Below are 27,384 nucleotides of genomic sequence, written 5' to 3' on the forward strand. Positions count from 1 at the left end.
GCGTGGATTGCAGGCTGGCGGCTGGCGGGGTCCACCATTGACTAGCACCTCTTTCTCGTTTCTTTTTTAGAGCTTTAAGTTTCTGAGAGACTGATGGCAATATGACCTGCTAAATTTAAGGGTTGGAACTCTTGGTTCTAGAACTCCAGTTCTGTCTGATTTCTTTTTTTTTTTTTCTTTCCTTTCCAAGTGAGCAACGATATGACTGTCTAACGCATGCCTTATTTAGCCTCTCCTGCAAGGATGACCTAGCCAGATCAATTTTAATAATGCTTCCGTGTAGAAGGTGTAAACTATTTTGGGCTTGATGTGCTGTGAATGTTGCTTTTTTTTTTTTTTTTTTTCCCTTTACTCTCTTTACCATGAGCAGTAGCCAGGCGGGTTCACGCATGCGCCATTTTTTACTTCCTGTAGCTGTTAAATTTGGCACCGCTCAAACCGCACCGCTGCCATCTAGTGAGACTTCTTTTGTAAAGTACAGCAGAACTTAAAAATATATACAGTATATATTTATATTGGGGGGGGGGGGGAGGGAGGGGGAAACCAGAAGTCATTGTGGTTCATTTTGAAGCTGCTGATATTCATTCCTTACTGTATGGCTGGGAGGAGAGAGCGATGCCGGGCTGGCACTGGGACAAGGGAGACATTGGAATTACCTTAAGGGCTTAACTGCGGAGCACGGGGTGTCCTGGGCAGCAGAGCTGGGATGGTTCCAGGGGGTGGTGGTGGTGGGATGCAGTTGGAAACAAAAACAAACCTTCAGTTTATAAATATATATATATGATTGCTTTTTAAGTGATTTTTTTTTTTTTTTTTTGTTAACTCATGTAAATTCTCAAATCCTTTTGCACTGATGTGTTCAACATATTCTTGTACATTCAATTCAGGCAAACTTTTATAATTTTCTTTTTTTTTTTTTTTTGTTTAAATGATGAAATGTTACAGCATGGTGATATTCTATGCAACTAGTTATTCCTCCTCTTTAGTTTGACACTGTAATTTCTCATGATTTAAAGATTGTAGAAATAGACCTACCAGGGTTCTCATGATGTGCGTAACTGTAGCTGCATGAACTCGTGTTCTGTGTATTTGTTGAAGTGCAATGATGTATAAAAAGTGGATTCACCTGTTTTTAAAAATAAAACACTGACAAAAAACCCCGGGGGTCTTGTTTTTCAACAATTTAATCTCTCGGTACAAAGGGTTTCTCAACCTTCTGTGAGTTTCTGCAACTCCTTCTCCACATCTTCCACGAAGGCTGGGAAGTGCTGGTCCATGAGGCAGAGGCGGATGAAGGGCCCCAGCTCGTGTGCAGGCCACACCACCTGCCTGTAGGCCTGGGGCAGCTCGGGCCTCCTCCTCAGCACGGACTGGGGAAGGAACAAAACCAGAGTGGTGTCACTGCCCTCGGACACAACAGGTCCCTGACAACACACGGACATCCGAGTGTTCCTCTGACACTGGATAAGGATGGATCTGCCCCCTTCATGCTGTTGGAACGCCTTGATCAGGTAGGATTGCTGTATGCTGGTTTTACTCTGATGCCCAGCTCTGATCCCAGTGTGGTTTTTACACAGTGTCAAATTTTACTGCGGTTACTTAAATTGGAAATTTAAACTGGAAATGCCAGTTTCCTGGGCAGTGTGGCTTCCTGGTGAATATCCATTCTGTGTAAGAGCAGTGGATCCCACATGAAGCATCCACACTGCCACGTGAATTGTCTAGGGATAACAAGTGTGCACTTCTGAGCTCTTAATTTAGCAAAATGTCTTGTAGAAGTAAATTGTGGGGCTTTTGAAATGTTAAAACATCCTTTTTGTCCCTGTTTAATCACCTCCCTCAGCCTTTTCCTCTGGTGGTGGGAGAACTCTGGGCATTTTATCCCTGGTCAGTGTAAATAAAATGAGTGGCAGCAGAGTGGAAGATGCAGGACATGGGCTGTGGAAGCCCTGGCTGCCTCCAGCATCCACAGGCAATGCCTGGAGAAAGGCACAGCCTAATGGAACCAACTGTGTTTAAGGGATGACAGATCCATCTAATAGGGAGCTTGGGAATTGTCCCTTGTAGCACTGGTGCAAAGAACATGGATCATTCCCTGCCTGTGGCAGGGGGTTGGAATGAGATGGACTGTAAGGTCCCTTCCAACCCAAAGCAGTCTGGGATTCTGTGATCACCCCATGACTATGGAAAGACCCAGAGAAACAACTGCAAAAGCACGAGTTGGAAAGAGTAGAGTTCTCTGCTAATTCCATCTCCTGCACTAGTCCAAATTCCCAGTAAAGGAGAACAGTTCATTTCCAGTTATTTACTTTGGGAGCTGTTTATTAAATATTGGATCTGCTGCAGGTCAGGGATGAGAAGGCTCCAGTGCCTAAAGGGGCTCCAAGAGAGCTGGAGAGGGACTTTGGACAAGGGCCTGGAGAGAAAAGATGAGGGGGAATGGCTTCCCACTGCCAGAGGGCAGGGTTAGATGGGATACTGGGAGGAAATTCTTCCCTGTGAGAGTGGGGAGGCCCTGGCACAGGTGACCCAGAGCTGTGGCTGCCCCATCCCTGGAAGTGTCCAAGGTTGGATGGGGCTTGGAACAACCTGGGATAGTGGAAGGTGCCCTGCCCATGGCAGGGGGTGGAACTGGATGGGCTTTAAGGTCCCTTCCCACCCAAATCATGTTTCTGTGATTGGTATTTTCAGATTCCAGCTCTGTCTGCAGAAGTAATTTCTGCAGTCAAACCAGTGCCAAAGCCATTCACTGGGATGTTGCCTCTGGGTATTTATTTGCTCTCAGTGTGTCATTTGTTCCAATGCAAATGGAGTAATTACACCACCAAATACCTGGGTTTGCATCATTACACAGACCCTGTGTTTTGCTGCTGTGGATGATGGCATCCTGATGTTCAGGGAAGACATTTACCAGATGTTTATGGAATCTGAGTTCATTCTCTCTCTGTGCCTGACAGATTCAGCTGAAGGATCTAAATATTAAGACTTTTATGCTTTTACCTGTGCTAGCTGTGCTACAGATCTTCTTTCTCCAAGGCTTGTGCAGGAATCTTGTAGAGACTCATCTGGCTAGAAAATATCAAATGCAAATAAGGGCTTGTTACCAAGCAGAGTGTGGGAATGTGCAAGAGGGAAGTAGTTCCATTTTTAGAGCTGATGGGAAGGGAATGTGCTCAGCTACCTTATGCAGTAAAAAGGCATCTTTTTATGGAACCTGCATGCACATCTGCTCAAATCTTTAAAAATGAAAGATACAACAATTTAACTACAGGCCCATTATTTCATGTCTGAGCTAAGTTTTAAACTACTTCCTAGGAGTAACTTTAAAAAAGCTCTGCATGAATGATCACAGGAGCATGCTGCTTCCTTCCCATGGGTCTACACACTCAAGAGAGCAGATATTTAAGAAGAAACTTTCTGCCTTTTTCATTTACCTCAGAGCTTTGTCTTGGAGAGGGGAAACATTCTGTTCCTAGAGCTCAAACTGTTCCTACAGCTCAAACTGTTCCTACAGCTCACACTGTACATCTGCAGTTGCAGCAATCACTACCACTGCAACCCAGGAGTAGGTGAACACAAAAAGGAGACACAATACAGGGTTCCTTAATGGCTCTGCTCATTTTTTTACCCTGTACAATTAATTTGCAAATCTGCCAGGTGGGTGCCAACTCATCTCTCATGTAGATGGTCTCACAGTTGCAAGAAACTCGTCCTTTCCAGCTGCAGCACTAACAGCTGGTTATCCTTCTGTGTGTTCTGACTTACCCCGTGCTCGGTGTCCATGCCCTGGTTGTCCTGGCTGTGGTCCAGCTGCTGGCTCTGCTCCTCAGCCCCCTGCACGGGGACGTACTCAGACAGTTTGTGGACACAACTGCAGCAGTGGCCCAGCATCTCCTCCTTGGAATTCCCCCCAAACTGCACGCGGAACATGCGGCACTCGTTCTGCTGGGAAACCAGAGGGGAAGGAAGTTAACTGTGAAAGCCCCCAAACTACTCTGATTTAATGAAATCCCTGCTTGTTAAAGATGGGAAGAAGGTGGTAGATTCTTGGGTCACTGCACCAACTTAAAAAACAAACAAGTTTTCCCTGCTGTATTTTCATTTTTTTCCCCAGCAGCTGAACCAGAAGCCTGTGATTCCCAATTTGAAAGTCAGTTAAAAATATGCAAGAAAAGGATAAGTAAGAGATGCAGGGCCACCTGTCACTAATTAAAGGTGCAGCCACATGAACAAACCTTGCCATGACAACAGTTTTTACACACAGAGCAGGAAATGAGTTTTATTGTTGCTGCAAGTAGTATCCTGTAAGGACAGGCCAACTTGACAGTTTTCTGTGACAAAAAAATGACATGACACTACAGTAAGAAGTTAACTCTGAAATCTGAACTAGAAATTCTGGGAATGGTATGTTCCAGTTAGGATTTGTTCCTGATGCATCAAACCCAGCCCTTCCTACCCACCTGGTCTACCTCTGTGTAGCTAAACCTGAGTATTGTTTGGCTTTCACCTGAATGTTCCTTGAACAGAAGCCAACACGTTGAATGGGAGTGCAAGAAATTCCAATACATTGCTTTAAACAGTGAATGAAAGAAACCCAGACAGCTCTGACCCCTCAGTATAGGTTGTCAGGCTGTACCATAATATTTTTAAGTGTCTGAGGTCCAGCAAACTGCCCTGAAATGGGGATGGCAGAGTCTGTTGTGTGTGATAAGCTTGGCCCTGAGCTGATGTAAGGCAGATGGATATTGAATGTTTAGGGAGTGAATTAATGGGACTTCCCATTTGATCTTGAAATTTCCCATTTAAAAGTTAAACTCCTAGAAAAGCAGCAAGTTTTCCTTGGGCCAGCCTGGCTTACTTGAGTGTTCATCCTTCTGAGGTTTCAACATCCAGTCCATGTTTTGGCACCTGGACACGCTGCCAGGCTGAGGGTACTGAGTGTGGGGACAGCTCTCAGTGTAAGGATTTCTGTCTCAGCCACGAGCCAGCTCTTCCTGACAGCCTCCCTGTTTACATGCCCGTTATTTTAAGATGTCTGTATCACATAAAATGATTTTTAGGGCGGTGTAAGCATAAAACCTTGTCTCGGTGCCTTTTCAAGGGAAAAATGTCCCACTAATGTGAAGTGTAGCCCTTGTTTTACCAGTGCCTGGTTGTATTTGCTCTGATTAACTCAGATGTGACTGCAGAGCTGCACATACCCAAGAACTGATCTGTGGGATGCCAGACAGGTGAGTTCTCATTAAAAATGACAGAAAGGGAATTTAACTTGAATTCCTTTTAGAGACTTTTGAAGACCACTTGTTTTAGTTACCCTTTTTTGACTCTGAAAATTAAACATTCTTCCTTCCTGGGAAGAGAGCTGAGATGATGTCACAGTTTAGCATAACCTGAGTACTGGGCAGTCACACCTGAACCTAAAGCTGATGTCTTAAAGAACCCTGAGGTCACGTGAATCACCCAGTCTGCACTTCTTCCATGCTGGGGTGGGGGGCTGAGCTCAATGAAAACAATTTGCAGTGAAATTACTTATTGCAAGAATATTAAGAACTTTCACCTTGCTCCTCCTCTTTATATGAGAGGCTCCAGCCTCATTCTGCTAAGAGTCCACAGTGCCCTACTGAAATCATATTTCCTAAGTAATGAGTAAATTCCACTATAAAAGCAGTATTAACGACTTAGTAAAAACAAGGAGTACAAGATAAATCCAAAATTTATCAGAAAGATGAGCACAAAAGCTTCATACACTGACAGCATTAAAGGCATAGCTTCAGCTACAACTTGGGACATAAAGTGTGTGGTAGAACCACTGCAGTGCCACTAAATCCAGTCTGCCATGGGAATTTGTGGTAAGTAAACATTTAGGTGCACCAAATTTATTTCAGCCTATGTTAACAGTCCCCCTTGCCTGAAGTGCCCCTCAGAGGTTTGTGATGTGGAGTGACTGTGATGTTTTGTGTTCCTGGAGAGATGCAGCAGAATCCCTGTGCTGGGGGGCTGGGTCTGTCAGTGGGAAAGGGAACACCCCTCTGGTTCATCAGCACCAATTCCTGCCCCAGGGTGAGACTTGTCTGCAGTGACAGGCCATGTTTTATAACAAGCTGACAAAAATCACAGCACAAAGGTGTTTCAGGCACAAGCCATGAATTTAAAACAGTAAGATACTTCAGGAGTAAGTATCAGAGTTCACCTAAGAACCAAAAAAAATAAGATTTTTCCATAAATTGGTAACAAGTGCTGTTTGATTATTTAAAGGTGAACCAATCACTTACTGTGAGATCTGAGGAGAAGACCAGAAACCTCCACATCCCTTTTGTTGCCTTGAGTACCAAATACCTGAACCACCAACCTACTGCTACTGTGCCAGGGGCTGCAAAATGGCTAAATAACTGCTTGTTTGGATAGTTTGTTTGCCAAAGTGAAGTCTGACTCATGGAAGAAATTCACTTCATCTTTTTACTTGTTAGCCATGGCAGATAGATTGTGTAATAAATAACAGTCCAGCTGTTTTAGCAGCTAACTCTCAGAGAGCAGGCTAAAAACCCTGAACAATAGCACTTACAAAAGACACAAGATTACTTGATCCATTGTTTAGCATCTAGAGTAAAAAAAAAAAATATTTTGATTTATATACATGATTTACAACTTCTGGTTAAATTTAGCCAATTTTAAGAAATTTTCTCCAGAAAATCAGAAGTGTTTCAGGGGCTACTAGAAGTGTTCAAAGCAGCTCAACTCACCTTTGCCTGTGCCCGGAGCAGCAGGCAGTCTGCTCTCCTCACTATCTTGAGCCACTTGTGGGAATCAATCAATGAAAAGCCCTCCTGAAATAAAGCAGGACACAAAACACTTGCACAGCAAATATGCAACGCTTGGCAGTACACGCTTCAGCTACGTGATGTAATTAAATCCCTAATGAAGATTAGTCACTGTGTTCGTGCGATTTCTGTATCTGTCAAACAACTGCCAATGTGGAATTTTCACCACTCCAGGGATTAAATCCGCAGCTCCAGTAACACCACCGTGTCAAGGTATGTTCTAATTTCCATTTCTGTTTTATATTTGGGCATGTTATCAAAGCCTCGATGAAGTGCAGGATAAAGCAGCTGCAGTCAGAGCTGAAGTTGCCTGGCAGGGCAGCAGAGGGCAGGAGAAGCCGGGGAATGGGACAGCACCTGCTCTATCCAGGGAGGCCTTTGCTCCAGATGGCACTCAGGGAAACAAGCAACAGCTGTGCTAATTAGATAAAGATGTTTTTATACTCCAGTTGCATTACAGTCAGTCTCTTCAAACTAGATGGACTGCTCAGCAACCTGTGAGAACACCCCAGGAAGGTGGAAAAGTCACAGAACAACTGCAAGGCTGTGGACTGTGTCTCCCCAGGCACTCTGAGCCCTTAGTTAGCAAAGTCCAGGGTCAAAAATAAACAATTAACAAACCTAAGGGCAGGGAGGAAATCAGGCACCTGTTTTATGTGAATTCATAGTGCTTTCAATGACCATGGCTTGGGTACAGGCTGCTTTCCGAGGGGCCCTAAGGGGCAAAACCCACAGGTCCTGTCCATCCTGGACCACCAGCAGTGTGCCACAGCCACTGTCCATATCAGGCTGGAAAACCACCTGCCATTCTATTTTGGTACAGGAATCACCTCAGTGATTCTGCTCCTTTACTCTGCTGGCACTGGCTTTATAACCTCATGCAGCAACTGCATGTAGGTTTTTAACTGCACTTTTACAGTCTAAAAAGCAGTGAAGTGCTGAACCAAAGGCAAACTGGACCCCCTCACCTGCCATGAGAGACTCCAGAATGTCTGACAGCAGGTAGGTATCATTCCCAAAAGATGTGGGGTCAAAGGGAGGAAAGTATTGCCCTGAGCACAGCAGAAGCAGGTGCTGACAGCAGGTGAGATGGGCCAGTCCCTTGCAGTGTGTCTGTCTGTACTGAACACTCCAGTGCCTTAAGGTGGGACTTGCCAAGGTGTGAAAGGCCTCAAGGTCAAAGCAAAAGGAAGAATTCCCTCTGTGAGCCATGGGAAGAAGTGGAACCAGGCCCCCAAATTCTACTGTCCCGTTCCTTCCCTAGGCCAGTCTAACTTACTGCCACTTGTGCTCGCTCTGTTCAAACAGTTTCTGTTTAGGAGACTCACCAACTGTGTTTATTTAAATATAGCTGTTCCCCTATTCAGTCTGGTTTTATAGTGTTTTTCCTTTTACTAGAGATGAAGGTTGGACAAATGTTGTCTCCTTTAAATAATAACTGTTTTCAAAGAAATCATAAAAGGCAGCCACTGTTTAACTTTCCTACCAGCTGTTTTATTGACGTTTCCCAGGTTCTCCTTTTATGTGTCCTGTTTCTGAGGTAAAACAAGCTGGGAAAAAACAGCATTTGGAATTTTTATTTACATACTCCTGATTATTCAACTCCAACCCCAAAATCTGATTTAACTAAAATTTAAGTTTCATTAACCGAAGAACAAAGCAGAAAGTATTTTCTTTTCTCTTGCACCTTGGGTTGTTTGTAAATTGCCAAGCAGAAATAAATAACTAAGAATAGCTAAATAAAATTTAAAAACTCAGTGCAGCCCTTGAGCAATGCAACAGACCTGATCTTGCATGTGCAAGCTGCCTGAAAAAGCAGAGGGAAGGTTTCAGACAAACTCAGCTCTGCAGACTGAACTCCACTGTTAAATTGTTTACGTCAATAATTGTCATTAGTCAGGATCCTCCAAATTTTCTTCAGTTCTAAGCAGCAAATAAGGCAAATTTTGCACCATGTTAAGGTTTATTCTATTCCTCATGGCATTTCCATGTTACCTCAGTCAGCACAGATTATATCTGAGGCTGCCTGAATTACAGCAAAAAGATTCTTAACAATGACAATTCTCTTTGTCAACAACGAAATGGTTATGAATCATAGAATAGTTTGGGCTGGAAGGGACCTTAAAGCTCATCCAGTTCCACCCCCTGCCATGGCCAGGGACACCTTCCACTAGCCCAGGTTGCTCCAAGCCCTGTCCAACTTGGCCTTGGACACTCCCAGGGATGGGGCAGCCACAGCTTCTCTGGGCAGCCCGTGCCAGTGCATATGATTTCAGGTAAATGAGTTCAGAGCAACAAGAACAAAGAGCACAACAAACAAAGTGTCCCTGGTTCCACCACTGGAAGCTGGGAGGGTCTGTGCCCACAGCCGGGAGCTGGGCATGGGGCAGAGCCTGGGAACTGCGAGGCAATCCAGTTCACTGTCCGTGTGTGCCTGCCCGGAGGTGCTGCCCTGACTCGCTGTGTGCTCGGGACACGGCAGTGACACAGGGACAGCGGCAATCCCTGCGGATTGTGCTGCCCCCAGGCTGGCAGAGCAGGAACAGCGGCTCTGCTCCCTGCAGCACCCACTGCTGCTTCAGAGCTGGGCAGCAGCAAAGCCAGATGGCAGTGTAAGATTAATCAGAGTAGATTAAAAAGGCAGCCTAGAACTGGGCAGGGACATAAGAGCTCAGATGTTTATAAAGTGAAGAGAAAAATGGCAGCACTTTTCTAAGTTTGATCTTTAATATTCAGTCAGGCACAAACCCCTCCTGTCATTCTCCACGACTGGACTTGTGAAAAAATGGTGGTAAAGGGAAACTGTTCCCGACATCTCTGACAAAAATCTGAGCTGCTCAGAGGGAGGACTCTGAGTGGAATTAAGCTGAAGCAGAAAACAAGATGTTTCCCAAATGTTTTGGAAGCAGGCAAGATGTGACCACACCTTCCAAGAGGCAGAGAAGCCAGTGATGCTGATCCTGCCTTACAGCCATCGGGTCCAGCATTGACTGGGAAATACTTTTGTTCTGACTTCACACTTCAGCACTGGGCAATGATCTGTGATCTGTTTTGGAAGGTACTACATGGTATTTATGTGTATTTTCTATTAGATCATCTGGAAACCCCGTGGTGCTAAGGAACACAGGAACATTTTTAGTTAGATTGCAACTCTATCTGAACTAAAAATTAATATATATTTAAGAAATGTTATTCACGTACCAGTTCAGCTAGGCAGGCTTGCATCAATTAGTTTGGCTTCACTCATTCACAAGGCAGATGTTTTCAAACAAAACTATGGGTAAACAACAGCTTAGGAGGAAAAACCTTTTTTTTTTTTTTGATCACAAACATGATCTAATCTGCCCTTAAATTACAACCAATATTAAAGAAGACAAACAAAACCCAGACTGCCACAGTGAGACACATTCTCCAGTTTGGGCTGCCACTTCTAATGGGCTCATGAAATGCAAATACAACAGTCTGTTCTCTGGGTTCATAGTCAGAGTGAATGTAGGAGGTGTATAATGTTATGGATTGAGGACTCGGTGGGTATCCCCCAGACTGGGAATGTGCATTTCCAAGAAATGATGAGTTCAGCATGAGATCAGAGGAGTTTATTGTGTTCATTACTGTCCCAGGGCACAGCTGCCAGAGTGGTGCCAGCTGGTAACTGAGGCAAGACGGCAGAAAAGCCAAAGGCCTCAGCACCATTCTGACCCAGGCTGGGCAGCACCACAGGACACAATTCCCTGGAAAACAGAGCAATCTACTTCCAAAGTTTCCAGGGAGGCACCTATGACAGTCCCTTAATCTGTTCCTTTCCCAAGGTAATCTACCAGGACACAAGTGGGCAGCAAAACTAGCACAGAACTGCTGACAGTGCCCTGGCAGGGAGAAAGCAGAGATTTGGGAAAGCACTTTTGTGGGGAAGGGTTCGAAGCTCTGCTGGTCTGAGCACCCCACCTGCAACCTCCTGCAACTTGCTCAGAACAGGCAGGGCTGGGTTAAACCCCTGGCATCCTCCCCAGGGGGGAGGCACTGCCAGAACTGTGCTCCCCACACGCAGGGCTCAGGCACTGCCAGAAATCCCTGCAGAAGGAGCATCCACTGCTGAGGGTTCAGGGGTCATTTGTTAAGCTCAAATACCAACGGTTTTGACCTCTAATATTCAAGGTATTGTAATTTAACATTCACACTGAATAACAGTGCCTAATTTGGCAACAAAGGAATGGTAGTATTATTTCAGGTATCTCCACTGTGTGGTTCTAAACATAACAGAACAAAAATACTGTAGTTGTGAAGACTGTTAATAACCATTATCTCAAAAGACAGTAAAAACGAAGATGTGGGAGCAGGCAGTCTGGAAAAGCTTGTAAATTATGTTCATGCATTATACAGAACACTAAAGAATAACCAAAACTGAGATTCTTTCAGAAAACAAGCAAAACTGGAGAACATGTTTACAGGTGAGTGTTTTGATGGTGATCACTTTAATAGGGATTCAGTTATTAACAGGTTATTATAAGAAATGAAACTGTCTATTTGAAATTTGACACAGAGATTCTAAATCAAATACTTGCATGTATCTGAAAAAAAGCAATTTTTAATTCATTGCCTTCCCAAAAAAGGAGTTGCTGTTTTACACTTTCTTCCACAATAACGAGTTTTCTATTTTAAAAAATGAAAATTCTTCATTAATGACTGCAGAATGAAATAGTAATTCCAGCTGAAAGATAAAACTTGTGAAAATTAAACTTGGAACATAATTTCATTCTCACCTTCAGTATTACCTTGTAACACACCTGGAAAAGTACAAATTTTCCTCACTTGTATCTTTTCCCAAGATCTAAATAAGGCCAAATACATTAGGTTTTATTTCTGCAGTATGAGCTGTCTCAAAAAAAAAATAAATATCCCCAAATAAGAGAACCTGCAAAGTGAGGGAAGCAGAAAGTTGTCCCTGCAAAAATTTCCAATCCCAACAACCAAGGCAGCCAGCCAGGAGTAAGGAATAAAGGGGATGCTAAGCTCTGCATTATCTTTTTGTGTGCAATTTTTTTACCTTTAATCTCTTAGAATCTTAAATCTTGCTATTAAGCTCGTTTGATTGTGGAAAAGAACAGGAGGGTTGAACTCATTAAACAGAGTGCTCCATGTGTACAGGAAATGGGAAATACAGGACACACCAGCCACCCCTGAGGGGACTCAGGAACCACAAATCTTTGGCCAAAGTGCAGGAGCATGGGCTTCATTTCTAGCAAGAGTTCCCCCAGATGGGTACAAACTACACCCCTGAAGGAGTGAGTAGCAAAGACAAGCCCCTAACTCAGGACAGACCTTGATATGTCAATAGTGAGAACCTGATTTGTTGGGGTTTTTTCCTCTAAGCTACACCTTAGAACAGTGACACTTGTCCAGGGACACAGAGAGGGGAGCAGGATGCCCATGGGTTTACCTGGCTAAAGCTCTTCAGGGCATCCTGTGAATTTTTTCTTTAATTCATGATGCAGAATTCATGTCCCTAGATCAAGAGCATACATTAAACTAACTCTACAGAGTAAATACACTTCATTAACAGAAGTCCCTACTCTTAAAAAGCTATTCTAATAGCTGGGTTTAGAGGAACTGGGGCAAGAGGAAAGATCATAAGCCTTTTACATCAAACATAAATGGGAAGCTAACCCAAGATACTCAGCTTGTCCAAAACAATCCCGTCAACAGCACATGTTGAACTGAACAAAGTAAAACTGAAATTCTGAACTACGACTGTGGTACTAAATAAGTCAACAAAGCTAAGATTCCTTCTACTCTTCCAAGTAGCAATCATGGGACCTTTAATAAAAGAACAGCCTCCTGTAGCTCTGCAGTGTCCTACCACCAAGCAGCATTAGCAACCTGCTCACTCCCTGGGTTTCTGTCAAGTGTCCTCATTTGCTGCACAGGGACCAGCTCTGCCCAAGGCACTGTTATGAATATCAGCTCAAAAATTTGGTGCCTGAGTTTCAGGCACTGCAAAGAGCATCAGGAACATGAGAATGTCTGTTGAATGCTTGCCTAATTAATGAGTTAGAATCTACTGTACCCTAAGCACTGGTAGCTTATTAGAAGTCATGAGGGGACCGGGAGGGCACTTAGGACATTTAGTCTACACTTCAAAAGATCAGGTCACAAATCAATTACTCTGGATTAATTTGATGCTATTAAGTAAGTCCTCTTCACAATTTCAATTTGTTTAATTTGTAGGATATTATGAATTCTAGCACCAGGAATAATTGCACTGAAAAAAAACCAAAATATAATTTTCACGATACGTTGATTCAAAGAGGGGAAAGGAAATAAGAGTTGTGGTAAAGAGAACGTGATGCATCCTGAGTGTGGCCAGAAATTAACAGAGATGCTGTTGAGATATTCCTGTAAAATTCCATTGTCTACAGCATGCAAGAATGAGGTTTTTCTGCCATCAAATATGCAGTCTGTTAGGCAACACTGCAGCAAAAACAGGTCCTAAAATACGTTACGTAATTTAATTCCAAATGAAGAACTTTGTTTAAAAAAAAACCACAACCCCCAAAACAAAGCAAAACACTCTTTAATTTGCATTACGCATCAGGGATTTTTATGTTCTGTGCTCTCGAGTTCCATTTACCCTCCTCTTCATTCCATTTGGCTGAGTGCAAGGAGCAGATCGTATTTTGAAAGGAAAACAGTTGTTTCTGTATTTATTAAAGTTGTTAGGATATGTGAGTATTTTATTGCTATTATATAAATATTGTTCTTAGAAACGATAATAAAAGAGCCATAGTTTCACTGGACTCTAAATAACTATGATTCTTTAATGAAAAGGTCTTCTTAACTCTCCTGCTCAAAGAAAACAAAAAGGACTAAGAGAATACATAAATACACCCATCATAGAGAAAATATTTTGATAGCAAGTTAGAAAAACTTGAAATTTGTTCCTAGGATAGATCATGTTAATCCAGCCATCAGTGAAATAGAAATTTCCTTTTCTACACAACTATTTCAGTTTTGTGCAAATGGAGTTGTAGTGAATGCTGTATGTAGGTGAAAAAGAAAAAATCCTTTTATTATTCACCCATGAAAATTTTACAAAAATACAGTAGTTATGCATGTTGAGAAGGAAATGGTGTTCCTCTGACACACATCTTGTGCCTCCCCATGTTCCTGTGCAGAGGTACAAAGCTAAGCTAATTGTTCTCCAGTTCCCTCAAACCCAGGAGCCTGTAGTACATCAAAAGGTCTGAAAAGTAGGGATTAGAAGATAGATCAAAAGACCAGACATCAACAACTTGAAGGATGCAGTTACTACATAGCAAGAAACAGCTGTGTAAGTACATCAGAGGGAATTTCAATGCCACTGAGTAAGGCAGCACTAAGGTGTTGGAGAACACCTTGGCAATCCAAAGGGCAGTCAATAGTCACTAGCCCAGGCCAGCAAGAGAAACCAGGAATACAAGTTAAATCATCCCAAGAGTTGCAACATTCCATCAAACTTGATACATTCCCTCTGGTGCAGAAATTTGTGCGTTATCCCCTGTGACAGAATGTCCACGATAATGGACCCCCAGTGAGCGGATCTGGTCTGTGACAGACTCCAGAACACGGGATGTACAAAGCCTGTTTAAATATTGTGACAGGTCTGTGACAGCTCCTGACAGCTGGAGACTAGAGGGAGACACAACCAGTGCCATTAACCATTGCTGATCATTTCCACAGCAGTAACAGCCTGAGCTGCAAGCTGGGTTTTTGTTATATGGCATCTCAATAAGGACTTTGCAAAATGCCCCATCCCTGGAAGTGTTTGAGGCCAGTCTGGACACAGCTTGGAACAACCTGGTCTAGTGGAAGGTGCCCCTGCCCACGGCAGGGGGTGGGATGAGATGAGCTTTAAGGTCCCTTCCAGCCCAAACCAGTCTGGGATTTTTTTGGTGGGTTTTTCAGCCACTCGAGTGTGTTTAAGAGGGAAAGTGGGAGGACTGCAACTCCTCCAACCTCTGAGATACACACAGGCATGTCTGCACCAGTGCCAGTTCAGTCCTGTATGCACAGAACACATCTCCACTATGATCCCAAATACAAGTGCACCCAAAGGAACTGACAGGTTGTAAAACCAAATTCCTATAACTTTGCTCTAACACTTAAGAAAATGCTGGTGTTTGCCTCAAGGTTGGCATAGAAGCATTGCCAAAATAAATGTCAAAAAAAACCAACCACCACCACCTTTTTTTTTTTTTTAAACTCTCAGTATCACATTTTGGTCACATTTACCAAGCCTGTCTGTTCCACCTCTCTTCTGCACTATGTGATAGCCACTGCAGTATCTCAGTGTCTCTTAGAAGCTGAAACAGTCCTGACAGATCCCAGAAGTTCCTCCTCTGGCATTTCATGCAAGGCAGCTGCCTGACAGCTTCACTAGCCACTAAACCCAAGAGCTGCAAGAAAGTGCTTTTCTCAGCCAAGTCTCTATAAAGCTTTTCTGATGCTTCATCCCTTCCAACAACACACTTTTATCTGCCCCCGTTACTTGCCAGATTCAGCCTTTGCCAGACGCAGTCTTTGAAGGGCTGCAGCTTTTGGTTGTGTCTGTTTGGTCTTTAATTAGTTATTGAAACTTATTTGTAGTTCGATTTTATGTGGTTATTTCAAGGACACTCAGAGTCATGGAAGACCCCAGTTACTAACAGTGACTGCCATGTGATTGGGACACTGGGAACAGGACCAGCCCCTGGAGAGGAGCATCCTGCACTGAACCATTCCAAGCAGAATTTGCTAAGAGATGGCAGCAATTCTCCTTTCTATCTACATTTTCAATACTCCATCCCTTTTTCTTATTCAACACAAATGCTAAAATACTTTCCATGTTCCATTTTTACCTTGTCCTCACGAAATATGAGCCAAATGCCATGTCTTGTATGAGGGCTCTCCAACCTGACAGCTTTCTGTTAGCTCATTCATTATCTATTCAACAGACCTAACACACTCACAGGCCAAAATATTCAAGGATATCCCTGGTTCTCCCCTTAGACTTAAATTTCTCTAAGTTTAAGACCTTTTAAGAGGCACAGTAAAACCTAATTTATAAGCTTATACACATTTAAAGCTGCAACACAGTCTCTTACACACTTTGTATTAAAAAGCCTTGTTATCTTCATGCTGCAGCATCTTTCAGTGGTTTGTAATAGCTTTCTAATATATTTATCAGTCAGTTCCTACTTGTTATCATCACTGAGTACTGGTGATATGCACTGAACACACTTAATTCCACCTTCCAGCAAGGCTTTCTCTGGTCATGAGCATAAAACCCACTCCTTTTAGACAGAGTTTTCCTTTTAACCTCTTTGGTGTCATTGTGAAGTCTTTAGTAGCTGGTTATGCTTAAGTAAGTACAGGATACAGGAAAATCAGCTGCCACAGCCTTGTAGTTGTTATTTTGTCTCCAAAGATGTATCTTGTATGTTAGATCACATTATGCAACACAGAAAAAACCCTCTGCTAAACCAAATTGTCAAACCAAAATACTAACAGGTCATTGGCAATAAATTACCCGGAAGTTATAGTTTTATTTATTACTTAACAATGTATTTTCCCTGTTTTCTTAGGCAGAAGAATGGCGAGAGACAACCATAAATTACCTGTCAACATCAGCAGTACTTACCCATTACCTCTTAACCTAGACTTTTAGAACCACAGAAAAAATGCTGTGCCTCAGTATGAAAAAATGCATTTAGCATTTATTCTGATAAATCTGAAGAGAAAGCAAACATGAGAGTTACCACAAGCAAAACAAAATCGGCAGTTTCCGTTCAGTGGGACAGAAGGTTGAAGCTGAGAAGGGAAATGAAGTTAATACTGATGGTGACGTGAAGGGAGAAACGTTCTTTGTGCATGAGAAACTCACCAGAACTGTTCGCCCTTGGGAAATAAAGAAATGGCCAGACACCACAATGGTGAGGACAAGAGAGCCTGATTCTTCATTTGATTCAAACACCTTTAAAAAGACAAAGAAAAATCCATCCCTGTAAGCACAGAATCTGTAATTGCCGTTTCTCGTGAAAAACAAAAGGTTTCAAAGGTCAGTGCAACTTGCCCTACGCTCCCGAGACAGGAGGCACGTTTAATGACTTTTTTACTAATTATACCTCGATACACAGATTTAACTACTTTAAATAACTCTCTGGAATCTTCCAACTTGATCTCTAGATTTTAATACCACAGGTCACTGCTGCATAAAAAAATAAAAATAAAAAAATGGGCTACTAGCCATTCTACCTCTGACCTGCTGATATTAATAATTCATGAAGCAAAACTTCTCCAGATTCCTGCATTAGCTCTGGACTTCGAAAAACACCCCTGAAAGGCCTCATATATTCCTGTTTGCGTCACAGCGGAGCCAGTTACCCCACACTGCCCCGCCGCCCCCCCCCGCACCTTCCATGAGGTGTTTTGCCCCTCATCGTCACCCTCCCTCGGCGGGAGGAAGCGGCCATAGCGCTTCAAAGGCCACGTTGTGGCGCTGCCGAGGAGGGAGGTGTCGCGGGCACTGCCCGGCGCTGAGCCCGGGCCAGGCTCGGAGCCGCGAACGCCGCCGGCCGCCGCCATCCCGCAGTGAGGGGGCTGAGGGACCGCGGCCCTGAGGGCGCTGAGGGGGCCGGGAGCCCTGAGGGGCCGGTGGCGCGCGGGAGCTGCGCGGGAAGCAGGAGCCAATAGGAGGGAGGAGAGAGCGCGCGGCGGGAGTTGTTCGCCAATCAGCGCGAGGCGCGCTGGTGCTCGCGCCGCTTCTTCTGTTGGCGATGGGGCGCGCGAGCGGCGGTCGGGTCGCTCCGCTCGCCTCAGCGGGGCTCCGCGCCAGCTGCTGTGTTCCTGCTTTCCTTTTCTCCTTCCCCTCTCCTCCTCCGAGGGGAGCGCGGCTACAGCCTCCCCCTTCTCCCCACAGCCTGCGGCCGTGCCGATGTGGCGGGTCAGCCCGGCGGCGCCGAGGGGAGAGCGGAGCGCGAACCCCGCGGCGCGCGCGGCCGCCATTTTGTGGGGTGTGAGGGAGCGCGGACCGGACTGCGCAGCGAGGAGGAGAAGGAGGTGAAGGTCTCGTGGGCTGTCAGTGCCCTCAGAGAAATGCCCGTGGAAGCCGGCCACGACGCTGTGTTTCTCATAATATCAGCACACATCCTTCCGCAGGTGAAACACGACAGGTCCCTCTAAAAACGCTGTCCTACATTCTCAATTGCCTTTCCGTTTCTTGGTGTGCTGCTCGCTTCACAGAGTTACAACAGGGCTTTTGTGGTACCTGAAGCGGGGTCTCAAAAAAGCTCTTTTCAGTGTGTGCTGGATGTTTTTAAACCAGCGTGGGCCAACAGGTGGATTAATAAATCAAAATTGCGCTTTTCTCCCCATTTTGCTCCCTCTCTGCTATTAGCTTGCTCCTACAATTATGGAATGCTATACTTTCCCTGGCTGAGGAGCAGTGGTGAAATGACTCATAATAAGACTGCACTTAGGTATTCCATTTATAGAACGTATCTTGGGCATTAACAGTAATGCTCATGAGCTGGTCAAGGTCACCGAGGGGGCAGGGAGGAGCCGGGTGCCATTTGGGACTGACCTGAATGGGCTCCTGGATGCCCATCACCACCAGCCTCCCTTAAACCACGAGCACGCCTAAGGGTGACATCCCAGGAACTTTAATCCCAGTTCCCAGCACTGCCCACTGCCAGCAGCACGTAGCTGCCCAACGTGAAACTTGTCTAAATAATCATGCTTCTTAAGTTAAGGACAGAACAAAGTTTATGCCAATTTTTCCTGCTTTTTCTTATTTTTATCGTTTGCACTGATGATTCTGACTTGGCTGATAGATAAGGTTAAAATAGAATGAGTAACTACTGTCCCCTCGAAAATAAAACCTTCAAGCACAAGGTTAATCTATTAAACTGTGAATTTTAATCTATTAGAAAATAGCAGATTGGCATTTACGTCTTGTGGATGTTTTGGTTTTCGTCCAGTGTCGCACCCCAGAGCCACTTTAACATCCAAGGAACATTCCAAAATAAACAATTTTACAGTGTTTCCAAAAGGGAGGTGTTTGTCTAAACATTTTGCAGAGAGGGGAACACAGGCAGAAAGGCATTAAATGACTTGACAAGGTCATCCAGAGAAATCAGCAGTGAAACAGGGGATAGATACAGCGTGGGCTTCCCAGCTGCCAGTTGCCTTGTCTAATAACTGCTTCCCCACAAGGATTTCTCAAATTGTGCTTGTCAAACATTCAGAATTTGCCTGCAGACTTGGGACTTTCTTGCAATCTACAGAAGAAGGTGAATATTATTGTCAGAGAAAGACAGTATGAGTACAAGTAGTAAATCTATTTTCCCTGTAATTCAGCTGAAGTTCTGTGGGAAACAGTTTGTTTGCAGTGTCTGTTTTCCAAGAGTGATTTCTGGCAGATGTGCTAAAGGTTTCTGCAGGGGGAAAACAAAAGCTTAGTATTTCACCAAACCAAAATTTCAAAATGTGGGTCTGAAAGAGGCAGAAGGAAACCAAGTGCATCACATACTCCCATCTGCTCATGGGTTTTTGCTTGACTGGGGTCTGTTAGTTTGCTTTTGCTTTTTGGATGTGAATGCCTTATGGTTTTATATGTCTGTAAAGTAAAATGAGCACTGTGTTAAGGCTGATACACAAGCTCTTGCTGATTCTGATTTCCTTGGGGAATTGCATGATTAGTTGTTGATTCAGAGAGCAGCAATGCAGGACAATGGTTAAAATGTTTTGTTGGGATTTTTGAGTGGTTTTTTTTAAGGCTAAATAGGCTGCCAATTTTTTAAAATTACAGAATGAAATGTAGAAGAAAGAGACAGGTAAAAACTGTCAGGAGACTGACAGCTTAAAATGTGTTTCATCAGAAATGAGAAGGCAAATCCCACATAGGTGCTGAGGGTTTATCACTGTGATGTACTTCAGGTTTGTACTTCACAGACTGCAGTGGTACAAGTTAATTTTCTCACTGCAGAAGTACCTGGTCGTGTCAATAAATTACAGAAACTCTGCCAGAAGTAGAGAGATCCATGCAGGAAGAGAGATCCATTCCTGCACCATATGGATTTGATAATGGGTTAATACTACTGTTAGACATTTAACAGTTGATTTTGGTACTGGACATTTTGCTGAGCTGTCTACATTATTGATTTTTAATAATAATGGAGGTAATAACAGCAACAATAAAGTCATGTCACCGTGACCGCCAAGTGCGAGTGTAGATTTGCCACAAGTGCAGGGGATGGACTGCAGTAGCTCATACAAATTGGACAAATAGTGTATTAACAAAATCCAGGCTGCCAGGTGCATGAAATGGATAAAATAAGGAACAAAAGGTACATTTTAGAAATTCTGGAAGTTTCCCTGTGGTACTGACAATTTCCCATCTGCTTCTACCCAGCCGTGTTAAAAGGATGAATGGGATTACTCCAGAGACATAAAGGACAGGCTAGTGAGAATGCTTTATTCAGAATACTTGATTTATTGCTTTGATTTCTGTAATAAATAGTGTTACCTTATTCCTTCGTTGCTTTGTTAGAAGTTGTGGTATTTCCTGAAGTTTATTCCATTAATTAATGTTTCCTGTAGTTGTACCTGCTTTCATCAGAATGTGATCTGCAGTGGGCGGCCTCACTGCCCACATCTCTCAGCTCTAATGAAACTGCAGCATCTGGGATTATTGCCCAGCAGTTCTGTACCCCTCCCCAAAATACCCTCATCCAGTTCTGCCAACATGTGTCAGCATGGGGGAGGTGAATTTAGAGGTTTCTTATGGTGGCCTCTGCTGTCCTGAGGAACTTCATGTTTCAGGAGACCTCATTCCCCAGCTGTGTGAACTGCAATCACTGAATTTTACTCAGCAGTTTTATCCTGTTTCACTTTTTTCCTTGACAGAATTTACCCCCTTGCAATAAGCTTTACATTTTTAAATGAAAAACAGAAACTAAATCAGTGCGTTTCTGACTGAAGGTACTTCAGTATCATTGTAAAGTAGGAGTGAAGTCTGATGACTTGTGTTTGGCACCAGAATCCCACAGAATCTGGGAATTATTTGGGTTGGAATGGATCTTAAAAACCATCCAATTCCACCCCCCTGCCATGGGCAGGGACACCTTCCACTAGCCCAGGTTGCTCCAAGCCCCGTCCAACCTGGCCTTGGACACTTCCTGGGATGGGGCAGCCACAGTTGCTCTGGGCAACCTGGGCCAGGGCCTCCCCACCCTCACAGGGAAGAATTTCTTCCCAATATCCAATCTAACCCTGCCCTCTGGCACTTTAAAACCATTGTCCCTTGCCCTGTCACTGTCTGCCCATTCAAAAAGTCCCCCTCCCTACTTTTCATAAGTTCCCTTAAAGTACTGGAAGACCACAATGAGATCTCCCTGAGCCTTCTGTTCTCCAGGTGAACACCCCCAGCTCTCCCAGCCAGTCTCCAGAGCAGAGGGGCTCCAGCCCTTGGAGCAGCTCCGTGGCCTCCTCTGGACTCGCTCCAGCAGCTCCAATGTCTTTCCTGAGGCCCCCAGCTGTAATTTGCAGTTATACCTCACAGTCTCTCTCTTCACTGGCCATGTCAAGATTAAGATTGGATTGAGAATCCGCCCTTCGAGCCCCACAAGAATTAAAGGGCCCTTCTGGCTCAGTATCTTCGATTATCCTTTTTTCCCCAGAAGTTATTAAGTTTTAGTGTGTCTCCAGGAACTGATCCTGTTAGTTCCTCCAGGAACCGATCCTGCTAGTTCACATATTGTTCCTGTTTATCTAGTGGTGACATTCCTAACTTGTCAAGTGTCATATACCCGAATGACACCTTCACTGGATGATCTTTAAAGTCCCCACCAACTCAAACCATCCTGTGACTCTGTGATCTTACTCCTTAAATTATGTCATTTGTGAGGGTGCTTGAGCTTTACAGGGGAGCTGTGAAAGCTCATAAAGTAGAGTGTGTTATGTGTGCACTTAGTTATGTGAGGAAAAAAGGAGCCACAAAGCAGAGTTGTCCACAGTCAGCAGGGACAGACCAAAGCCAGAGTGAAGCCCCCTGACTTCATGGTGTCATTGGCCTCACTGTGTGATTGGAGACTCTGCTCCAGAAAGCCTCAGACTTTTTCTAGGGAAGGTCACATTTTTTCAAAGCATAATTTATTAGCACTCCCTTTATTTCCTTTTAAGCTGTCTAACTTTAGCACTCACGGTACAGATGAAGGAGCTGCTGCCTCACAGATTTTTCCATTTACATAAAAAACCCACCCACAAACACCCTTCACTGTCAGTGCATCCATTTTGCTGAGTGCTCTTCATTTTCCATGACCTTGAAAACATAAGGGCGTTTATTAATTAATTCAAATTTCCAGCTGGGTGGAGGGGAGAATTGCAGATCAGAGATAAGCAATTTGTTGTGTGCCCCTTATTTGATGAGGATTGTAGAAGGAGAAATAGTCCAAGCCATTGCCAAGATTTCCTATACCAATCAACTCTCATTTTTCATTTAACCACTGGTTAAAGAGTGACCCTAGCAGTCACTGGACTTGGAGTAATTATTGTAAACTGAATTCCTGACAGTCTTGGATATTGACAGAAACTGGAATTATTTAAGTTTTTAACTCTTGCACCGATTAGCTCTGGATGTTTCCTAATGTAAATCTGTATATACTGCTATAAACACAGCAATAACAGGAATACTGACTGACAACTCATCAAAGTTTGTTTCTGCCCGAGTTTGTTTCTTTTGTAAAGAAAAATATAGATTTTTTTTTTCCTTCAAGTTGCATTTAACTGATTTTAGCAGTTCTTGCAGTGAGCTTGTAGGAAGAAATACATCTTTGATTCTGTCTTTAAACTTCAGTCCCAGAGCTGATGTCAGTGAGAGTTATGTGTGCATAGAGAGGAAGAAAATGCCTTGAACTTTTGTGCATTTTCAGAGAAGGATATTCCCTCCCCACCACCCTAATTCTGAATTCTCTTTCTAGTCTACTGGATTATCATGTGCTCAACCAAGGATTTCGTGGAGCAGGTGAATAGAGGACTAAATATGTCTAGCCAGTGTAATATATCTGTGCCTCTTTCTCTGTGCCTGAATAGAATAAAACAGAATATTACATTTCAGTTCCTGTTCCAAATATACAGCCATTTAAATCAGAGAATAATACTTCCTGCTGTCAGTGACATGAGGTTTTGCCATGCACCCAAGCAGTTACTGTGCTTCCCAATAAAAAGTACCATGTGGGACATAGACCCCCACCTTGGCACGTGTGGCTGTCCCTCTGACACCCAGCCTGGAGTCTGTGCCACACGAGAAGGAGCCTTTGGTCCCCTGAATCCCACACTCTTTAGGAAGCAAGCAGCAGAATGCTAATAAATTTAATTTACTTGCTTAATCTCCCCTGTGTTTTGTATTAATATGAATAGCATTACAGGAGCAGGGATGTGCTTATATAACAAAATGTTCTCCTTCAGCTTAAGGTTAATGTAGTTACTCGTATTTACCACATGTAAAATGGGGGGTCTTTAATCTCCTGCAGCAGGATACCAGTAACTTCTGTGGGAGTCATATTCTCTGCCAGGAGCCTCTGAGCCAGGGAATGGGCTACAGAATGGGAAACTATTACATGATTTGGGGAAACTATTTGTAGTTTCCCCAAATCATGTAATGTTAGATACTGGAGACGTTCCCACCTCACCAAAGATGACAGAATGTGTAGAAGAAGAATATTGATCCAAAGCATGCAGTGTTACCCAAGGAATCCTCGTTTGCTCTAATAGCCTAAAACACAACCTGAAGACCTGACTTTTCTCCATCACTCAAAGGCTTCTGCTTTGATATTGGATTGCATCTGTACTGTAATGTACACTGTTCTCTTCTTGCTAATGAAAATGAGTGAGATTCATCATCTTCCCTGTCAGCGCTCTGGGTCAGGTTCCCTCCAGCCTGCACTGATGGAGTCTCCCTGGGGACAGTGCACTGCCCAGTCAGTGTTTGACTGACTCAAAGACATCTGACATTCCACGAGATTATCTTCCCTCAGTCAGTACCAGGCATGGGATATCTCCCTGTTCTGGAGTGTTATCTTCCTGTATATCATAAGAAATTAATCTGTGAAGTTGTGACAAGTGCAAACATCAACCTCTGATGATACAGGTGGCCAAACAGAGCTCTCCTCCATTGTCCCTGATTTCACTGGGGACATTTGCTAAATGGGCAAGCACGAGTGAGCTTTGGACATTTCTTCAGGATACAGTTTTATAATAACCCATTTTCATCTCTGAGCCTGTTTTAGTACCTCTTGGACATGAGCTGGTTTTTTTCCCCATGTTTTTATAGAGCCAAGCATAGTATCACCATTTCATAAATATGGAATATCTTCTCTGTACTCCCAAGTTATTTTTTTTGTTAATTTTAATACAGTAGGCAGCTGCTCAGTTCAGTCTAATTTATTTTCTGCATGAAAACTGAGATATCTGTTGTCATTCTTTGCAGAACCTGTGCATGATTCTGATCATCCAGCAAGTTCACAGCACAACAGTTTTGCCAGCTTCAGCTGATTTCTTCTTGAACCTGTTTGACAGAAGGTAAGAGTGAGAGCCTCACTCAGTCTTCTTTGCTGTTGTTACACAAGACCTGAATAGACAGGGATGCAAATAAATACAATCTTAGTTGTTATTCTCAGCAAAATATCAAGGGTGATAGATGGAATGCCATTTGTGATGGAAGATATTTTGTTTTCCTATCTCAGGGTATTTGCTAATGTTTAACAACAGCCTGATGTCAGTGGGAAGCTCAGATGCCATTTGACATAAGCTCTCTCATTAATCAAGAAAAATGTAATTTTTAAGAGACATTTCTGTTACCTGAACAGAAATGGGGCTTGGGGTCACAGTGGAAGGCTGGAGATCATTCTCAGGCTGCTTTTTCTCCTCACAGGCTGCAAAGCAATATTTTCAAACACAGCCCCTTTCCAAAAAGCATTTTCATGGCTCCACATTCATTATAAAGGTAGATGTAAAACTGTCTTAATTCCAGCAGTGCTAATGTCAAATAATTGTTTGTGTCTGTGCTTTAAGAGGCTGACAGAGAATATTTTAACTCAAGGGTAAAGGACTGGAAGGGAATGGTTTTATAGTTATTGTGCTAACATTTCCAGGGCCTTGGAGTACATTTTGTGTTCTGTGCAGTGTGACTGCGATTGAAAGCCACTGCTGCAGAGAATCTACAAGTCACCTGAACTTTCTACCATTAGGGCATTTCTTCCTCCCCAGAAGAACGATTTTGCAGTGATCTGCACATCCCCTTCCCCAGGGGTTTGTTCATGCTCCCTGTGTGGTCAGGAACTCCTGTCAGAAGGTGTCATACAGGTTACTGCAGTGAGTTACCTTCAAACCAGAAAGAAGTTTGCTGGCCTGCTGGTGCTGCTGGTGATAAACAGCTTTGCCTGTTTATCTGGGAAACTGCCTGCAAGTTGTTTTTAGGATTTGTGCTTCTGGCCATGGAAGTCCAGTGTGTCTCCAGGAGAGTTTAATGCCACATGGAAGGTGCTGAGCGAGATGACCGTGCCTTTATCATGATGAGTGCTGTCTTTTTGTTGTAGAGGTCTCACTGGTGGAACAAAAGCCATTTACCACAGAGACTCAGGACTTTAGGTAGTAACAGGAGCACTTTGAGAGTATCTGGCAGTTTTAAAGGTATTATTGGACAGTGAACAGCAGAGAATACTTTACTTTTCTGTGCAAGTGCAGACTCATATGCTTGTAAGTAAAGCAAAGCACTCTTCATATTGAGAAGAAATGACTTTTTCTGGGCTTTTCACTTCCATTCAAAGCAGCAGAGGAAGGTGATGCAATCTGTACCTGTTCTTCTCCAGCATGTGTCAGTTATGCAAGACTGTGGTTTCTTATGGTTTTAAAAAGCAAAGGATGCATTAATCTGAGAGTTTCTTGTAAAGCAAAGCAAAATACATTACTTCATATTTTAAAAGGTTTTATTATTTTTAAGAAAAATGTATAAAAATACTGAACACACACTTGACTGTACAGAAGCACAAAATTCATCATCCATGGGTCTCTTTGCCATAAGTTGTTGTTGTGGATGCCAAAAGTTTACATGGATCTGAAAAGTAATTAGTGAAAAAGAATCTGTGATGGGTCATGTGTAGAAATAATAACCCTTAGAACCAGAGAGCCCTTGAATTGTAGGTTGCTGGAAGCTTTGAGAGTTTAACAGGGAAGTGTTTTTATAGGGTTTTCCTGTTCTTATACTTTTCCCCAGAGATCCCCTCTTACTCTTCTCATGATTCCTTCCCTTGACAATAATCAGCAGCTTTTCCACAGTGAAAGTAAGCACCTTCTTTCTTAGGTCAAAATCACATTTTTCTAGTTGCTTCTTTGAGTAATAAGAACCATATAGAACTATATGTTCTATTAGCCATGTATAAGATGCAGGAAATCAAATCAGGCACAAAATCCAGACACCATCTTTATAAATACTACAGTTTTGAAAAAAATGCTTTGTTATTCATCCTTTTCAAAGGGATGAATAAAATCCCTTTATTCATTCTTTTAAAATATTCAGACAACTCAAAAGAAACTCTCAGCATATCATATACAGCAGCTGGGGAACTGTAGTTTTGTGAATTTTGCACACAGGCACACATATTATTCATTCCACCAGCGTGCATACCTTTATCCTCTGTCTCTTACCTGCTTTCATAATAAGCCTTCAAGAAGAGAGAACACATGTCCTGAAACAACTTCTGTCGGTTACTTAATTGCTAAGTGACCTTTTCTAGGTTTGCCAAATCACTTACACTCAAGCACCACTCATCAGTATTTAATATATACCATGAAGTGCCACTCAATTTTCAGATACTTAGTTCTGAACTTAGTTGATATTTCCATAAAGAAGGATTTCCAAATTATTCCCTGTTGTCAGAATGCAAGCAGACAAAACTGGGTAAATCCTCAGCTACATGAAATATGTCAGGAGACAACCATTAAGAGTCACTCTGTCACACCCTTTAAACTCAGATTTTGGTCTTGCCTTGAAATGGTTGTAAATTCGTGAACGTAACCTTCAGAGTCCGAGGGTCAGAGACACTGCTTGGGAAAAAAGCATGCAACAGAAATTGTGAATTTTCTCCCATTAAAGCAACATATAAAATAATCCCTTCATGACACAATATCTTTGATTGGGTTTGAGAAGTTGTATCATATACTCATCAATATGTAACTCAATAATATTTTCCCTGAAAAAACCCCAATGACAAATGGATAAGTGAGCTGTGCAATTGGTAATGCCTGAGCAGGGTCACGTGTTTGCTTATTCCATGAGCACTGCAGGATAGCTGTGCAGTTTGAAGTAGGAATGAGATGAAGAGACTCAGCCTTGCCAAAATTCCCATGGAATTGGCACCAGGAAGCAGCTGCCTTGCTCCACTGAGATTGTCTTGCATTTTATAGGCACCAATGGACAACTTTTAGCATCAGCATTAGTTCATGAGCCAGTTCCTGCCCTCTTTTGTTCTGGGATGACAGAAGCTTAGACACTCAT

General features: G+C 43.2%; 3 protein-coding genes across 5 annotated transcripts in view; 2 read left to right on the forward strand and 1 right to left on the reverse strand.

Moving 5' to 3' along the window:
- NPTN (neuroplastin) overlaps positions 1-717 on the forward strand; it is a 46,229-nt gene extending 45,512 nt beyond the window's left edge. The window contains exon 8 of one of the 2 annotated variants that reach the window (XM_051796497.1): positions 191-717. The gene's annotated coding sequence lies outside the window, so the exon portion shown is untranslated. The other variant, XM_051796496.1, reaches the window with a different exon arrangement.
- Positions 160-17,837, reverse strand: REC114 (REC114 meiotic recombination protein). Of its 2 annotated transcripts, XM_051796494.1 has the most exons (6): positions 17,247-17,837; positions 16,717-16,806; positions 6,741-6,824; positions 3,766-3,942; positions 3,001-3,069; positions 160-1,370 (listed from the first exon to the last, which is right to left on the reverse strand). In XM_051796494.1, exons 1-6 carry the CDS (start codon positions 17,835-17,837, stop codon positions 1,209-1,211), a joined length of 1,173 nt encoding a protein of 390 aa, XP_051652454.1. In that variant the 3' UTR covers positions 160-1,208. The 2 variants fall into 2 exon arrangements, with proteins under 2 accessions (XP_051652454.1, XP_051652453.1); XM_051796493.1 differs by lacking the exon at positions 16,717-16,806.
- Positions 17,838-17,882: 45 nt separating this feature from the next.
- The window catches only part of HCN4 (hyperpolarization activated cyclic nucleotide gated potassium channel 4), a 148,366-nt gene continuing 138,864 nt past the window's right edge, over positions 17,883-27,384 (forward strand). The window contains exons 1-2 of the mRNA XM_051796389.1: positions 17,883-17,990; positions 24,319-24,410. Coding sequence (XP_051652349.1) covers positions 17,928-17,990; positions 24,319-24,410 — 155 coding nt within the window. The 5' untranslated portion in view covers positions 17,883-17,927. The remainder of the gene's footprint in view (positions 17,991-24,318; positions 24,411-27,384) is intronic.

Source organism: Manacus candei, unplaced genomic scaffold (genome assembly GCF_025592945.1).
Source record: "Manacus candei isolate 608988 ecotype Guabito, Panama unplaced genomic scaffold, ASM2559294v1 h1tg000046l, whole genome shotgun sequence".
Taxonomy (NCBI): Eukaryota; Metazoa; Chordata; class Aves; order Passeriformes; family Pipridae; genus Manacus; species Manacus candei.

What these genes read in the sequence shown, in the direction of transcription:
- REC114 (XM_051796494.1), bottom strand. Translation starts at nt 17,837, where the DNA reads ATGGCGGCCGCGCGCGCCGCGGGGTTCGCGCTCCGCTCTCCCCTCGGC. An exon ending in GGCAAAACACCTCATGGAAG is followed by an intron (nt 16,807 to 17,246) that starts GTGCGGGGGGGG and finishes GTCTTTTTAAAG; the next exon opens with GTGTTTGAATCAAATGAAGA. An exon ending in TGCTCCGGGCACAGGCAAAG is followed by an intron (nt 3,943 to 6,740) that starts GTGAGTTGAGCT and finishes GTTTCCCAGCAG; the next exon opens with AACGAGTGCCGCATGTTCCG.